Source organism: Chlamydotis macqueenii, chromosome 2 (assembly GCF_036417535.1).
Source record: "Chlamydotis macqueenii isolate bChlMac1 chromosome 2, bChlMac1.mat, whole genome shotgun sequence".
In the NCBI taxonomy this organism is placed as follows: domain Eukaryota; kingdom Metazoa; phylum Chordata; class Aves; order Otidiformes; family Otididae; genus Chlamydotis; species Chlamydotis macqueenii.
The window spans coordinates 98,342,329-98,360,629 of NC_141557.1; the positions used below are offsets into that span (position 1 = coordinate 98,342,329).

Here is an 18,301-nt window from a genome sequence, read left to right on the forward strand (position 1 = left end):
AACTTTAATATTGTTGCACTGAGTGGCCTTTTTTACCCATGTAATTTTGGAAGAACTCTTCAACAAAATTAGTGGAGTCACATCAGATAAAAATCAGTAGTAGCAGAGCCAAAACTGGCTCCTTAAGATTTGATTCAGCCAAGGCAATACTGCAGATCTCTCATGAAATTCAGTTAAATTCCATCTGTAGTTTTTTTCCTAAACCACTTCTAATTAATTTCTGTCATACTATGAGTAAAAATACTCTCCAAAATAAAATAATTTGAAGAGAATAAAAGGTCACATGGACTTAATTACAGAGTCTTACCTCCAGCCCTGCCTTCTGGTGTTTCTGACTGAATTTGCTAGATGGACCCTGGACTCAGCTTGTTATTTCACCTTGTCTAATGGTCACTGAACAGCTGATGGAACAAGCTGTCACCAACCTGCCCTGCTCTGGTATTGTGGAACTGTGCCCTGGTCAGTGAAGTCCATGCCCCTGCCTGTGCGGTGATCATACTTGGCTCCTAGCTTGTCTTCCCTTAGGGAACCACTGCATTCTTGCTGCTCCCCGATGAAAAATTCTTGCAGAGATTTTTCAAATACTTTTGCCCCCTTTTGCCACATGTGTTACATGACTACTAGAATCCATCATGGGAAAAAAAAAAAGTTTTTGCTACTTCATTTATTAAACATCAGTATCTACTCTGGGATACAACAATGAAAAGCCCTAAGGCTGGACATTCTTTAAGAAAGAGACTTTGTTCCATATAATATTGTCTCTCACACTTACTATCCCTATATTAAAGATTTTTGAAATTAATTTCTCTACGGAATGGTGAGGTGAGGTTCTAGCCAAACAATTTTTCCTTGGGAAAGGAAGAAAAAAAAAATCACTTGTTCTGTAATGCCATCTGCTGCATGGAGTTAGGAAACCTGACTCTCAGGCAAGGCCAATATCCCATAGCTTTGAATAAATTAAGTTCTTGCAAAATTATTTAATTCTGGTGGTGTTTAAAAAGAAAAAGGAAAGAAAATACACACACATGCATATGCACCCATACACACACAGAGGCAAAGGCACAGCAAGCAAACTGTCAGCTGCATAACAGCTTAGAGACAAAATTATTTTGTTGTGCCCTGTCACGCTGTGCGTTAGTTGCTGTCCCTACAGACAACACAGTACAGTAATCAAATACAGAAATGCAGTAAAAGCGAAGATAAAGGACAAGACTAAAGAAATATCAGATATCTTAAATATGTTTCAACATAAAAATTGTGATTCCAAGCCAGGCTCTTCCAAGCTGTGAAAATAAGTCCAAAGCAACTGATGCCCTTCACAAATAAAAGCAGCAATGACTTATGTAAGAACAGAAACTTACTTTTCTTCCCAGACACACAACATTGATGAATGCTGAAAAAAATCACCCTATTCAGCTGAATCTATTATCTAATTCCCTGGCAACACCATCCCACTAGCAAACTGACTGAGGTAAGCAGTCATAGGCATCATGGTTGCCTGAACACCAATTTGTTGAGTACTATAAGCATCTTTTCTAACTCTTATTGAACACTAGCATGCCATTAAATGAGGCAGTGAGATAACAAGGACTCATTACACAGTATTACTTAGCTTTTGTTGCGTTTGATGACAATACTACATGGAAAATGGTCAGCTTATAGGAAAACAACAGACAAAGGAAGATGAGCCCTAAAATTCAGCTCATGTTCTTAGACACAGAAATTGTGCTCAGTTTTAATAAAAGAAGGCAAGGACAAGCTGCAGTTATCACTATTGCTTCAATCTGAAATGAGAAAGGATAAGTTACCAAACTGCTCAGGATAAGAAGGCAGAAACAAAGTAAGGATACAGAATCTAGATGTCTCGTTAACACAAGTCAGTAACAGTTCAATATAAAGAAGTGACATCACCAAGAAGTTTGGAAAAAAAGGAAGTAACATAAAGAGATACAAACATTCTCACAGAAGGAGTAGAGAGGAAAAAGACAACAGCTTGGTGAGATCAAAGACAAACCCACTCCAAGGAGAAACAAAGGCTGACATCCTCCCTTCTGACTGATGACTGCAGGTACAGCAGAGACCCAGTAGACAACTGTGCTTGGTGTTATGAGCATATTCATGCTTAGTCAGACAGCAAACTGGTCCCAGCTCTCTTCTGTTTATGACCAACAAGTAAAATAAACTTGGGACACTAGAAGTCTGCACACTCAACATAAGACATGCAGCAAACAGATCTGGGAATTACAAGAGGTGCTTTGAGAAACTTGTGACCTTGACTGAAGGTATTCACATGTGCAGCTAGTTCAGTTTCTAGCTTAGAAATGTTCCTCTGTTTCTTAGGTATTATATAAATGAGCAGCTTTCCATAGCTTCTGGTCACTAGGTAACTATCATTTCTCTTAATATGTAATGGTCTGGCCTTGGTTATCATAGAATGGTTTGGATTGGAAGGGACCTTAAATATCACCCAGTTTCAATCCCCCTGCCATAGGCAGGGACACCATCCACTAGGCCACGTTGCTCAAAGCCCCATCCAACCTCACCCTTGAACACTTTCAGGGATGGGGCATGCACACCTTCTCTGGGCAACCTGTTCCAGTGCCTCACCATCCTCACGGTAAAGAATGTCTTCCTTTTATCTAATCTAAATCTACCCTCTTCCAGTTTAAAGCCACTATGCCTTGTTCTACCACTACATGCCCTTGTCAAAAGTCCCTCTCCAGTTTTCTGGTAGGCCCCCTTTAGGTACTAGAAGGCTGACAGAAGGTCTCCCTGCAGCCTTCTCTTCTCCAGGCTGAACAGCCCCAGCTCTCTCAGCCTGTCCTCACAGAAGAGGTTCTCCAGCCCTCTTATCTTTGTGATACCAAATATCAGGAAAAGTATATGAGTGTCTGAAAATAAGAGGAAACAGAGAAGAAAATGCCCTACTAATCATTGCTAACTCACTAGTGAAGAGATAAAACTTATTACTCTAAACCAGACAAATCAGATTATTTCTTACCTTTATAGATACGGCCAAGTCCTCTGTAGTCCATTTGGTCTGAACAATTGAAAACAACAACATACTTTCCCAAGCATTTGCCCATGTCTTTAGTTGTCTCTGTTTTCCCTGTCCCTGCAGGTCCTGCTGGTGCACCACCCATACTCATGCCCAGGGCCTGTGCCAGAGTAATGTAACACCTAGAAACAGAATAGAGTTCTATTAATCTTTTTCTACTATCAATTACTTGAAGTCCATTAATGTAACCATAGTAATTGTATTACACAGAGCTGGGGAAAGGAGCAGAAACGGGTGTGCTTCCCTGTGGTAAGTCCTCAGTCACCTCGTTTGCACACTGTGAAGATGAGCTACCAAGCACCGCCTTTGTTCCACCTGCAGAAAAGCATGCATCCAGCGCAGTGATGACTGCAACAGCCCAGGAAACACACAAGCCAATTCTAAATGCTGAATACCAAAATACCGTAGTATTGTGATTTTCTCACACTAGTAAGATGCCCACTCTCCATGACGCAGCCTTATGCTGCAGCACCCAGACCTCCTGGGTTTATGCCTTTTTCCCCACCTTCTTGCTCTCTCCCCAGAGCACACAAGGTGGGCTCTGTGATCTGGCAACAGGAAGGCACACAGGTTGAAAGCAGCTCCTGTTCTTGCCATTTCCCTCCCAGTATGCCAAATCAGAAGGTCTTTGAGTTCCAGGAGGAGAATGGATGACAGGGAAGATTATAATGGGTGACGGAGAAAGAAGAGGAGGGACCTATGAATGCTAGGATCACGTGCTTCAGCCTCCATTCTGGGTTGACATCCACAGGTTTAGGTCTCACCTCCCCAGATGGTGTGGAGACTACTGAAGGGTTTAGGAACACTGCTGTTCTAACCTGCAATGCTCCAAAATCCCAGTAAGGCCATTTTAACACTGTGAAGCTCAATAGCATTGTGACGTATCTGGAGAGAGAAAATGGGCCCTGAAAAAACCCAAATGATACCAGATAGTGTCACTTCCTACAATATAATAACAGTAATAATGCTTTATCACAGTATGACTTAGTAATTAGTTAACAGGTACTCAGTCATCACAGAAAAAAATACCACTCCTAACAATTCTGCTACTGAAAATGAGGTAAAGGCAAACGGTATACATCGTATAAGTTCTAAATAGAACTTGCATTTCATTTTTTATGTCTGTCATGACATGGTCCGTGTCTGACATGATGTTTAGGAGTGCTCAATTTCAGTCCCATTATCTTAATGTAATGTGCTACCGCCAGTGTGTATTTATCAGGTGCTGCAGGGATCTTTCTGAATACAAAATCATTAGCCAAACAGCACTTAACTCCAAGTTGATTAATAGAAAGCAAAGACATCATTATCTGAAAATTGTCAGAAGTTCAAACAAGTCCATATAGCAATATTAAAAATATTAAAATAGAAAAAGCCTATAAGGGGAATAAAATCTGTTCTTCTGCAACACTGCTTAGGTACATAAGTTTCCCATGCCAATACTAGAAAACATCTCTGCTTCAAATACTCTTTCAATACACAAGAGTGGATAGCCACCAATCCCGCAGCTCTGTTTGGCTCTTCTACGTTTGCCCAAAGACAGATACCTCTGGTTTTTGGGTTGTTTTTTTTTTTTTGTTATTATTCTAGTTAAAACTCATTCAAAAGACTCATTTTCTTCAATAATGTCACTCTGCACTAGCTTTCAATCTCATGTGACACATCACCGCAAATCAATCCCTAACCAATTAGGTTGCATTTTAATATTGTGAACAAATTTTGAATGACAACATTTTCTTGATACAGTTTCTCCCAGTGGCCAAAAATATTGTCTGCACACTAGTGCTGCCACACCCACTAATGAACTGCATGTTTACTGCTGCAAAGAGATCTCTATCTAGCATAGCAATAGTCGTGTACATAACATGGAATTTGACAGATGCATGTTACATATTAAAAGCCAAATATCCAAGCACAGGGTTTTGGTTCTGTTAAACAGCTCACCAGGCATAATTTTGGTGTAGAAATTGGAAAAGTCTAAAATTTCACTAGTAAATAAAATGTACTAGCACAGAGAGCACAAAGACAATTCCAACACTAATTCAATGACCTGCAGTCATTCTTCACACAACAAATGACTGACCATGGACAGTATTCTGCCATTCCTATCCATACTTAAAAGAACAAGCTTTGGCATAGCAAGTACATCTGCCTCTTGCCTAGCTGATGCATTACCAAGTACTTTAGGAAAATATGCCCCTAATGAAGTTTGTATTGTGCTGTATAACTAACATTCCAGCAATAAAAAGTTCTCCTTACGTTTTCCCCTCAGAGCTTTTTTTGTGTTTGTAGTCCTGTAATTCTCCATAGGCCTTGCTTAAAAGCATATTTGTGCAGGTTATTCAATGCTATGTCCTGAGTTCCTGCTGTAGCAGTTCCTTTAGGGTGACTTCAAATTAATCAGTTGCCATAATCCCAAATTCTCATGCAAATTCTAGCCTACCAAAAGCAGCAATATATTGGTTTTTAGACTCACTCTGTTTAGGCTGGTGAAGTGTATGGCGTTCAGCTATACTTATTTTGAGCACAAGTAAGTTTTTCATTGCCTACCACAGCACACATACCCCAGGCAAACACTCAAAGAGAATTAAAGACCCCTTCTAGGAGTGCCTGCTTTCGCCAGCTGGATATATAAGCACTGGCCTCTGCTGTTCACCATCGATATTGCAGCACTATAGTGCAACCAAAGAATTCTGATTCAGGAAAGTTAAAGGAACTAAGCAAAAGGAATCAAGTCTCACCTCCCATACTACACACTGCATTCTTTTTATAACTACCTGTCAGTTAAGGGAGTTATGACAAGCCTGTCTGTACAGCCTAAGTATTCATTGCAGTAGGTGAACTCTACATCAGTGATTTGGATAACGCATTTATCCAAGTCTTCAAGAAAATAAAACCGAGACTGTTTTTGCCATTCAAAATCAGACGGAGATTTAATGTTCATACGGACCTATAATGGAAAATAAAAATAATTAATGCAGAAATGAAACAGTATAACAAATTCATCTTAAATTCCATGCAGAAAAAAAAGTCTACTACGCATGAAATCAAGAACTGGAAAAATGAGCACAGAATCTGTTAGGAGTCAAGACATCCAGAATTATCTTTTCAAATCTTTCTATGAACCTTTTGACCACTTTGATTGTCCTCTGAATTCTGTCCAGAGATGATGAATTCTGTCTTACAGAGATATTAAAGAGTGATGGAAAATACCACAAAATCTGAGTAACAATACTGGTTACACTGCATGGTATCTGATGTCATTACTCACAGAAATACTAAATCATGGACAATGCTTCAATATATTCTATACAAGTCTATGTGTTTGTTTATTTGGGATGTATTTTTCAGTATGAACTTGCTGCACACATATTTAGATTTGTGAGAGATTAATAGATCTCAATTTTTTCTTTTTGACACTAGATCTCAAAACCACTGGCCTCTTACAGAATATATAGACCTGGCTCTTGGCCTTGCAGACATGGTGTAAGGCGAAGAGGAGGTTCTGGATTCTCAGCCACTTCCCTTTACTTTCTCCCAGACACAAAAGGACATGTTCATCAGGGAATAGAATGTTTCGAGATAGACTGATAATATTACCTGTACCAATGAAGAATCCTTTCCCCAGTTTTGGACTTGCCTCCCCTTTATTTCACATACAGACCCTTTAAATGTAACCAATTTTCCTCTATTTAATTTTATTATAATGTGACACGAAATTAATTGATAACGAAAAATCCAACTAAGAAAATAATTATGAAAATACATTAAAAATCACAGAGGATAAAACTCCATGCGTATCTTAGAAGTTTTCTTTCTCACTTTCAGTAATTTTCATCATTATTTTCTATCTTTCCTTACACATGCACTTATTTTTTATTTTTCTAACATATATGCATAAATGAAACAATACAATATTGAATTACTGACCTTTGCATCACACAAGCTTTTTGAAAGTTATTTTCCTTCCATTTTTATAAGTATAGTTGCATGTATTCAATATATTAATCTAAAGGAAGTCTGATGCAACTCAATTGTAAAAAAAAAATTAAAATATCTGTTCTGGTTATTGTTGCTACCCTTTTCAAACACATGGAGTCTCACTGCTTTAACCTTTGAATAACTATTACCTTAAATCAACATGGGCTGGAAATCACATGATTGATAGCAGTACTAAAGGGACTTCTTTTCTTTTTGCATTTCAATTAATCAATGTGTTAAATTTTCCATTTAAGAGAACAGTTTAATTTAAAAAGTTAAAATCTTTTGCTCACAGTGAATTTGTGCATGATAAGTATCAACAACCATTTTAAAAACTGAAGTCTGAACCTATGAACGTAACTATATATAATTCACCCTTATCTCTGTATGAATATGAAATCAAACTAAATCTGATCTGCTATATCACAGCCCCAATGTCAGAGCTACTCAAAGAGAACAAATGGTTACATTTGTTTATATTTTTTTTTATATGTGCAAAAACTTCCACACACAAAGTCCCTTTAAGGCTTTAAAAAACTTACCAAATCATCAAAGATATCCTTCTGGTGCACATGAATGGTGATTAAAGTTTCATATTTCGTGCGCTCCATTCTTGTCAGATTGTGTGTTGTCATGTCAATCAAATCATTTAAAAGTTCCAAAAATTTCTGATTCGTTGCGTGCATTACCTTTTCCACATAGCAAGAACAGTCATGTTAATAGAACAGTCATATTAATATAAACATCATTTTTTCTTCCACTGTTCAGAATAAAAAATAAAAAACATCTGCAAACATGTGAGCTCATGACATCTATGATCTGCTTTGTATTTACTAGGCTTGGAACTCTAAATTTGGATTTTTAGGCTGTGCTCCATCCATGCCTTCTTGTTGCAAATTTGTTATGGATACCAGCTCGCTGCTAGGAAACCCCCTACCTTTCCCATCTCAATCTGGGTATCAAGGACTTTAATCAGTAGAATTATAATCAATGATAATACCAATGATTGATAATAGGAAAATACTTAATCAATATGATTCTGGAATATAAATATGGGGTGATTCTTGCTAACCATAGAAATATAGGGTTAAATTTAATGTGAAATATCCTTACCTTAGCATCCCTATCTTCGAAATGTGAAATATCCTTACTTTAGCAATATATATCATCCTTATCTTAGAAATAAATTAGCCTAGCATGTCAGGGGGTAGTTTGGGGAGTGGTAGAACGAGGCACCAGCTATGCAGCTCAGGCTCTGAGACATCACTTTCAAACCAAAAGATTCAAGGGCAAGATGCCCTTATTCTCAGGACCATATATGAAGAACCGCATCCTGGGCTGCATCAAGAGAAGCGTGGCCAGCAGGTGGAGGGAGGTGATTCTCCCCCTCTACTCTGCCCTGGTGAGACCCCACCTGGAGTACTGTGTCCAGTTCTGGAGCCCCCAACACAAGAAGGACATGGACCAGTTGGAGAAGGTCCAGAGGAGGGCCACAAAGATGATCAGAGGGCTGGAGCACCTCTCCTATAAAGACAGGCTGAGAGAGTTGGGGCTGTTCAGCCTGCAGAAGAGGAGGCTCCGGGGAGACCTGATAGCGGTCTTCCAGTACCTCAAGGGGGCCAACAAGAAAGATGGGGAAAGGCTGTTTAGTAGGGCCTGTTGCAATAGAACGAGAGGTAATGGTTTTAAAATAGAGGGGGGTAGATTTAGATTAGAAATTAGGAAAAAATTTTTTACGATGCGAGTTATAGAACACTGGAACAGGTTGCCCAGAAAGGTGGTGGAGGCCCCATCTCTGGAAATGTTCAAGGCCAGGCTGGATGAGGCTCTGAGCAACCTGACCTAGTCAGGGATGTCCCTGCTCCTTGCAGGGGGGTTGGACTAGATGACCTTTGAAGGTCCCTTCCAACCCTAACCATTCTATGATTCTATGATTCTATGAATTCAAGGAGGGGTTCAACCAATGAATTTGAGGAGGGGGCATCCTGATGACCCCCGACTCAAATTACTGAGCATGCACGAATGGGAGGAGACATATTATAATGATTTCTTGGAAAGTTGATGTTTATGCATGACATTTCTCGTAAATATATTGAATATGTATATCGAATGTGTATTTAACTGTGCTGTCAGACAGGTGCGCAAGCTAGGTGGAGCGATCCCCCGTGCACCGAACGCTGCAATAAAGAAGTGCCTGCTTCTTAACTTCTCATTGCTGTTAAGGAGTTTTATTCTGGATTTCGGTAACATTCTTAGCCCAACAGAATACAATAAGGTTATATCCAGGTGAACAGGTCACACTGTAAGATTTTATTCCAAGACTACTGCTCCTTCTACTATACATTACATCTTCAGCTGATTGCATCTCTACACACTTTCAGAACCATCAAGTCTCTGGTTTTGGGTATTGTACATCAGTTCAAGCAGTATCTACTCTTTAGGAGGAAGAGGAACCTGGAGATCTACCACATCCTCTAATCAGACGAGGGGGAAAATGTAGAGTAATTTTTAGATGCCAATGCTAAAATAACTATTACTTTTTGGGCACTAGATGCTGTTATAAAATTCCACAAAATACAATACTGACTGTACATTCAGCCTGTGTCAGTGATGTTCCTGGCACACAACAAACTATAAAGCACTGAGTTTTCAGAAAGGGCAGTACAAATAGAAGGGAAGGGAAGGGACCTTTAAAGGTCACCCAGCCCAACGCCCCTGCAAGGAACAGGGACATCTCCAACCAGATCAGGTTGCTCAGAGCGCTGTCCAGCCTGGCTTTGAATGTTTCCAGGGATGGGGCATCTACCACCTCTCTGGGCAACCCGTTCCAGTGTTTCACCACCCTCATTGTTCCAAATGTGTGAAAGAACAATCACACTAGCTTTCTGTAAATATATGCAAAAAAAAAAATGGTAAAAACACTGCAAAATTAACTGAACAACCTACACACACACACACCATTCATTCTAAATAAACAAAAGTTGCTTTCTAGTTAATGCAAAAGAATTTTTGCATCTAGTTTGTATATGAACTGGAATGGACTAAAAGCTACGTCCTTTTTAAACTTTGTACAATGCAGAAAATGTAGCACTAAGTAGTCTTATCCATAGTCTAGAGTCTTTGTTTTAATTCAGTATCAAAGTACAGCATGGTACTGTACCCCTGCATCTAATTTTATGGTAGTTCTTAGTCCAATGCCACTGTACATTCTTGATTAATGGCAATTTGAATGAGAGGTTCAACATCCTCTCTTACATAGATTCAGTGTTAGTAATAACACCTTGGTGTTAACAGTATTTTCTCTACATGTTTGACATTAAAACAGTATCTCCTCAGATGGCTTCTCTCCCTTCTCTTAAAAAAAAAGAGCTTATCAGCTGAAGAATCTAACACACTGTTACACTAGACCAATGCCCATGAAGCAGTTATTTCCCCAAATTTTGGGAGCTCTTATTTCTTTCCAAATTTGATTTTGGGCAGGTAATAGGATAAAATGCCCTATATTCCCAAAATTTCCAAACTGAGAAATTGTCTCTTCCCAAGATGACTGCACTGACAAAGCAATAGAGAAAATCACAAGATTAGGAATAATTCTAAAGCACATGCTGGGGGATGGAGATGAGGTGTGATCTCTTAACACATTTTTAAGCATTCTGTTTTCCTGTTAGCTTATTTGTTATTCTGGCTACTTAACTATTTTGTGCTTTTTCTTACACGTTACTTTTAATTTTTCACAATATGCACTGTTCCAAACAATGCTTTTAATTAATCCCCAAAGATTCATTAAAGACTACCTTTTTATCTGTTTTGGCACTGTTCAGTGCATTCTCTGCATCTCTGGTCCAGATTATTTGAATTCCCAGAAGCCCTATTTGTGCAGGAAACATTGCCTGAAAGTCATACAGCTTAAATCCTGAATCACTAATGGCCATTGATGCCTGTCTAATGATGGCGTGGATTGTTTTCCTAATCCCATTCAGCAGCTGACCTAACCAGAATTCCACATGGCCCTGAAATAAACAAGAAAGTACTGTTAAAGAATTAGTTTATGAATAATTCACAACAAGAAAAAGCCTTACACCACTTTTTTCCCCAGTCGTACTCCCATTTCCCTCTTTGTTATTCTCTAATCTTTAAAAGATTCCTCTCCTCCTTCTGCTCCACTGCCCTTCTACACATATTTGATGGATTTGACACTTCACATCAGTACTGCTGAAAAAGCAGGTAAAGTAATCGGTGCAGAATGACACAAATGTCCTGTCCTTTCTGGCGTTTACTCTTGCTGTTCATATCAGAAGGTTTTCATTCAGCTAGTCAAATAACAGCATAACACGATACTGTTGGTCTCTAAAACATAAATCTACTTTAAATCAAGTCATGAAAAACTGCAATATATGCTTCCATTACCTGAGCTAAAACTGGTTCAATAATATTGACCTGTTCTCCTTCTTGAGATTCAAACAATAAAATCTGGTCGTAGTTTTTTTCATGAAATCCCACTCGGTTAACATTGTCAAACAAACTTAATAAATGGGCCTACAATAGAATCAGAAAAAAGATCCATAAACTGATTTGATATGGCATTCTTACTCTGCCTTTAAATCCCATATTAGAAGATTCTATAAATCTTTCCATAAGCAAAATAAATTCTCTCAACTAAGTAACAAAATCCTCCACGGTCCTAACTTACTAATATTGACTATAAGAACGTTATTGCCTTGCTACTTGTACCTGAATAGTGTGGGAATCAGATGCTTGACCAAGGATTTCCAGAAGAGCAGGGTCAGATACAAAAAAAAATCTTGGAAATATTAACCGTTTTTTTTCCAAATACCCAGTCAGTGATTTCTGACAGATTTCCAATTGTTCCAGCAAATGTGGTAATAGCTGTGCCAAAGTCTCATCTCCAACACAGCACTGCACGATGTTTGATGTTTCATGGGCTCTCTGCATAATTCTCTGCCATGATTTATCAATGTTCTGAAATCTCCTGGCTTCCTGCAGTACATAAAAAACACATTAGCTCTTCCTCATGTTTGTCAAATTCTAAAAAATTACAGAATTCCATGAGACAAGGTAACAGTTTAACATTTCCCTTGCTGTTCAAGTCTTCTTTGCAGGACTAATGTATGACTACTTATAGGCATGCTTATAATGACCAGTGTTCAAATTGCAAGAGAAAGAGTCCAATGGGATAGGCTCTGGAAATGTCTTTTACTTCATGTTGGGCACCAAAATTTCCACATAAAAGGATTCCAACACACATCAGAAAACTCAAATCGCAGCCTTCTCAGAAATTACAGTCTTCCTAACAGCAACACACAATGTCATGTAATGGCTGCTCTGCACAGGTGATGAGGATTAAGTTGTTAGTATTAATACTTGACAAACAAAACCTGTATAGTCTGAAGATGCTTCACTCATGAGGTACTGTAGGTGAATCAAGACAAATTCTCAAATACTGGGAGCTGGAAAATAAATATTTTTCTACACTGGGTATACTGACTTTAAAAACTCTTTCTTCACCTTTAATGAAATGTTACTGGCATTATAAGCTATCTGAGAGCTAGAGAAGATCTCAAGAAACCACCCAGAGCCATTTGCCTGTCACAAGACAGGATCATATCCATGCCACTCTTGAAAAACATCTGTCTGTCTTGTGTCTAAAGATGCTCAGTGCTGGAGATTCAGAAGTCTCTCCAGTCACTCTTTGCTGCTGGTGACTCTTTTAATATCTAAGTTTAATCTTTCTTGTGTGTACACTAATTATTTCCCATCTTATTCATAGATACAGAGAACACACTGTTTTCTTCCTGTTGAGAGGAATGTTTATTTTTATTGAAAACTTATCATGTCTTCTCCTCAGCTTTTCCTCTTCTTCAAGTCAAACAAGCTGTTTGTTGCATCTTTTTTGTACATCATTCTTCATGGATAGCTCCTCATTCTTATCACCCTCTCCTATGCTCTCTCAAATTTGTCTATGTGTTTCTTTGGCCAAAACCAGGTACAATATTCCAGTTATCAGTTATCGCTGTTCATGCATTCCACTTCTCTGTCTGCATTTTACACACCAGCAATCTAAAACTCATTTTCTGATAGTACTATGAGAGACAATGTCAAAAGCCTATCAAGATATACAGCAACTACTTTTTTTCCTCTATCCACAAAGCTTGTTGCCCACCCTAAAAATACATTAGATTTGTTTGACAGGTTTTGCTCCTAACAAATCTACACTGTAACTCATTTCCTTGTTAACTACCAGATGCTTACAGTTACTTGTTGCAGCATTCATGCAGGAACTGCAATTAAACCCACTCATCTATCATTACTCCTCCACTAAGCTGTTCCTTCTCCTTCTTTAAAGACAGTCATCACATTTGCTTTTTTTCCAGAATACTGGTTCATGTGTCATCCTTGTGAGAAACAACTTTAGCAGTTATCAGATGCCTCAGCTGTGCTGCAGCATTTGCTCATCTGCAAAAACTGACCAAGTTCTAAGCAGTTCAACCAAACAGACTCTAGCTTGGCAAAACTTCTCCTCAACTGCCTATGCACAGCCCACAAAACTTACATGCATTGTATGCATTGGCTAGTAAGCTCTGTGATGTAGCTTATCCTCTGGTATAACATATTGCCATTAACATACTGTTAGCATAAAACAACATACCTGAGGTAGTTGTTTTGCAATGTCTCCACCAACAAACACAGCTTCAAGGTAAATCCAGAGGTTTTGTACAGTAATCCAGTTTTCAATTATCTCTGCAGTATTGGTCAACTTCTGAACCCACTGTTGGATAGTGGATTTGAATGGTGCATTATACCTGTATCAACACGAGTTAACGGGAAAAAGAACCTAAGATGATCATTGTTTAGCTTTGGGTTTGATTAGATCTACACAATATGTGTATTCATTAAATTTTGTACCTGTTGGTCATGAGCGACCCCAATATCATGAGGCTGTCTTCCACCAAAGCTATTTTCTCCAATATATCTGATCCTTTCAGAAGGAGTTCTCCTCGAGTTTTGAATTGGCCAAAACTGAAAGTATGAGTACCCCATTCGCTAATGACATGCTTCAATTTTGCTTCAATATCCTTTTCTTTAACAGCACTGATGCAGATATCCTGTGTAAAATTAAACTAGTAAATTACATTCCTCTCAGGCTAATATAATGCACACTTATAAAGACAATTAAAATTCATTGGCTAGGTGTAAGTGTAAGTTATAGCTAATGAAAATATACATTGAAATACCTCAAAATTATTACACAACAAACTAGATTATATTATAGTACTACTTGTAACTGGAACATTTTATGGGCTATACTCCACCTTCTCTAGTACTAGCACCTTACACCTACTGAGGGGATTAAGGAGAACACACATTACCAATCAAAACCAATACAGAGTCCAAGAATAGGGCACAGACGGACAACACGACTGCCTGCTACTTCTTGAAGACAGTGAGGACAGGATGGTCATAAAATTGGTTATTGCATCAGAGAGAAAAGGAGCAGCTCAGATCGGACCCCAAATTCAGGTTCAGGAGTATATTGGATTCCATCACAGGTTTAAAGTCTTTCCTTGAGTGTAAAGGTGTAACTCGGAACCTTTCACATGGCTTAAATTCTTGTCTGGAAATTGGGTACCACAGAGGTTTGATTTCATGTTTTTGTCTTAGAAGTGTTCCTTTGTGGAACAAGACAAATCAGGTCTCTACTCTGGAGGGACCACAGATATAGCTAAGTGAGAACAGAACTGAAGTTAGAAACTGCTGGGGTTTTCCTTCTTTATTTTTAGGTATACTTTCTTTTTGCAAAAGGTAGAAGCATAAAGCTAATGTGGTTGCTAGATAACTACTGTCCCTAAAATGGAGGGGGCAATAGCTTCGTAGTTTGTGCACATTACATCAGCTTTCTCATCTCTCTGTGCTCTTGTGAAGAGTCACTTTTGAAATGCAAAACAACCTTGTTCCCTTTTAATCCTACATCCTCCACTTCTACCATGCTCCAAGGATTTTGAGCCCTTAACAGGATCAGACTTACATCAACTATATTTTCTCTCTGATAAATTGTAAGTAGGCAGACCCCAAACCAGAAGCATGACAGAATGATACTACTCTTAAAACAACAGAATTCCTTCTATGGAAGGATTAATGGAATACTATCTATCTGTTTGATCCTTCTCTAGAATAAAAAGGAAATAAACTACCCATCATTGCTAATATCAGCTACCAAATTCCAATCTTCAAAAGAATTATCTCACTGAAACCAAATTTTTTAATGTTACAAAGCTGACTAGAAACAGGATTTAAAAAGCACAGACTTTTGGATCACAAGTTATTCATTAAAAACAAACAAAAAAGTATATGTACCTCAATATCTTCTTTATATTTTAATAAAGGGGCATCGATTATATTTTTCAAAGAGAAATTTTCAGAGTCAACATCAAAGTGATGCCCAGTTACTTGTGCAATTCTTTCCCAGTGTCGTGACATCATTGCCTAGAAAAGTCCACAGAAATTAGGGAACATTTTTTTTAATGACATTATTTTTAGGACTAGAGTGATCACATACTTTTGCACTACGTCCACTAAAGAAAAAGAAAAGTCTTGATTTGCATTCCATGGAAAGCATTAATAGTTTGTCTAAACACATTATGAAGTCTTCTGTTTTACTTTTCTGTAACTAAGCCTAACTAGACTTTTGCAATAAATATAGCTGCTTTTATCTAGAAAAAAAAGAATGATGGAAAGCATCTTGTAGTCATACAACATAGTCTTCAATAGAGTTTTTCAAGTGAATCTTATCTCCAAATGATTACGCCGAACATACTTTGTTTGCCATCATTTCAAGCAAAGGGCAGCTTTCTGTGAAGTCATCAATTTTTTTTTTTAGGTCTTGAAAAGCTTGCCATTCCTTCAGTGCTTTCGGTAACTTACGGATTCTTTAAAAAGCACAGAAAAAAGAATAAATATTTTATTCTTACTAATCACAATACACCATTTAATAGTACAGTATATTCTAATTTTTCAACCAGTGGACCAGTAGACTGTAAATAAAAATACAGTTGTGAGATGGTAACATAATATATAGCTGATTGTTTCTGACTCCAGGCATGAAACACTTGTAAAGACAGGAAAAATCACACTAGAATGGTTTGGTTTCTATTTCAGTTTGAATTAAAGAAAGTTAACCTTATGTGCAAACCCATATCTGAACTTAAGCTTTTGCAGTGTCATTGTTATATTAAAAACTTGAAAATTCACTTGATTTTGCTTTTCAAGCAAAGTACATCCTAAACCAAAATTGACCTGCTTGCAAATACAAAAACACTTCTGTTTCAATCAAACAAGTCCTATTTTATACTTAATTTGTACAAAAGATATTTAAGAAAAAAAAAATCTTCCTTTATTCACAATTTCAAGATGAAAAAAAAAATCAAAATGAAGAATCCTTTGTACTGTGAATTGTCACAGCTCCACTTGCTTCTAAGAAGTCATGCCAATTTTCATCTGCCAAAGCTATGGACCAAAGACTGACAGCAGTTCTTTTACAGCTCAATGACAGAAGTGAAAAGCTGCATAAAACCAGCCCATAATGTAAAATTCCTTCAAAGAAATTCTCCATTTTTCACAGCTCAAACTCAGACAGATCTGTCACACAACGCTGGAGTATGAGTCCTTCACTGCTTGCGGGTAAGAGGTGGATGAACATATGGATACCATCATGGCACTACAATAATCACTGTAGTCTTTCATCTTGAATCCAACAATGGATAGTATTAAATATGCTAAGAAAAAGCATTGCAGAATGGAAAATTTTACTCGGCCATGTATCAATAAGGCTTTACGGGCAGCTCCTGGCTACTTCTATGCTGAGGCACAACAGGTAACAGTCTTAAAAACTCTACCTCAGGCTGGCAATTGGAAATGGGATCTCTTAGCTTGGTAATGAAAACTGCTAATTTTTTTATACAGATACCTTTTTTCTTTGTCTCGTCTCAGTAATATCTTCTAACAGCAAATTCCATGACTTACACTCTATGTTAAAAAACTACTCCATTGATCAGGTTTAAATTTCTTTCTTAAATTCTGTGGACATTCTCTTTACACTATATTACAGTAAAGCATAAAGGGAAACTTCTGTCTAGCTGTTATTATAAACTTCTATAATGTTCTCTACCACATGTGTTTTCTCTAAATATTTACCCCTTTTATCTCTTCTTAAATTTATTTATTTTCACCTACAGTTATTTTTGTCATTCTTCTTTTCATGATTGTAGATTTTCTGTTACATTACTGTTTTTAAAAGGTGTGCCAAAAAAATAACATTACAGTAAAGAACAACATATATCTTTACAATTATGCTAAAACACTAATTGCATTTCCAGTATTCCTGCTCCTTTCATAACACAGCACACCATCTTAGCTATTTCTGTGGGTAACCCCTGTACACTGTTTAAATTTCTCCAGCTTTAAAGAGAATAGCTTGACGCAATAATGCTAGCAAGCCTGCCAAAGGAAGGATAGTACTGGGTTAGATTTCTGTTACAAAAAAAAAAAAATTATTGCCTATTGGTGATCACCTTGCTCCAAATATTGCTCAACACTTCAGAGGAATAAAAAAGTCACATGTTAAGTAAAATGAGAAACACATAACTTTCTAAACTGCTGTCATACAATGGCTTCCTTCAGAGTTCTGGGAGAAGGAAGCATGCAGAGAGTCCTACAAACCTGTAAAATATAATTAAGTATATAAAAAAGATGATGCAGATTCTAAAATTCTACTGGAGAAGTATACTACAAACTTAAAGCTATTGTCCAAATCAGAAGTATATATACTTCATACATTCATTTTTACTATTATTATTTTTTTTAAATGAGGTTTTTTCAAATCGAGTAGAAGACACTTCACTCAGTTTTTCTAGATAAAGAAGAATATCTCCACCACACTCCTTCAGTGTGTACAGAAATGGACCCTGCTAAAATAGTGACACTCTCAAAATACCCTATGACTAAATAGCCAGAGCACAAGTAACTTTTCCTATGCTTTTAAAAGATTTGGGATGAGACGAAAAAACACACATTTGATCTCAAACCTCTTGAATAATAACAAAATGTAAGTGAAGTCTCTCTCAGGTCACATTGCAGAATTCAAAATCAAAAGCTGATCAGAATTACTGGTGAAGCAGACACACGCACACTGGCTGTTCCAGAAGAAAGGCTCTGCAGAAAAGAAAGCTCTTTATATTGAGTATGAAC

The 18,301-nt window shown here is 37.6% G+C and overlaps 1 protein-coding gene across 1 annotated transcript in view; it reads right to left on the reverse strand.

Moving 5' to 3' along the window:
* LOC104487108 (dynein axonemal heavy chain 5) overlaps positions 1-18,301 on the reverse strand; it is a 175,453-nt gene that overhangs the window by 114,639 nt on the left and 42,513 nt on the right. Inside the window, exons 32-41 of the mRNA XM_086742108.1 lie at positions 15,873-15,984; positions 15,413-15,541; positions 13,964-14,163; positions 13,707-13,860; positions 11,771-12,037; positions 11,447-11,575; positions 10,834-11,049; positions 7,582-7,728; positions 5,836-6,008; positions 3,002-3,180 (exon numbers count right to left, since the gene is read on the reverse strand). Coding sequence (XP_086598234.1) covers positions 3,002-3,180; positions 5,836-6,008; positions 7,582-7,728; positions 10,834-11,049; positions 11,447-11,575; positions 11,771-12,037; positions 13,707-13,860; positions 13,964-14,163; positions 15,413-15,541; positions 15,873-15,984 — 1,706 coding nt within the window. The remainder of the gene's footprint in view (positions 1-3,001; positions 3,181-5,835; positions 6,009-7,581; positions 7,729-10,833; positions 11,050-11,446; positions 11,576-11,770; positions 12,038-13,706; positions 13,861-13,963; positions 14,164-15,412; positions 15,542-15,872; positions 15,985-18,301) is intronic.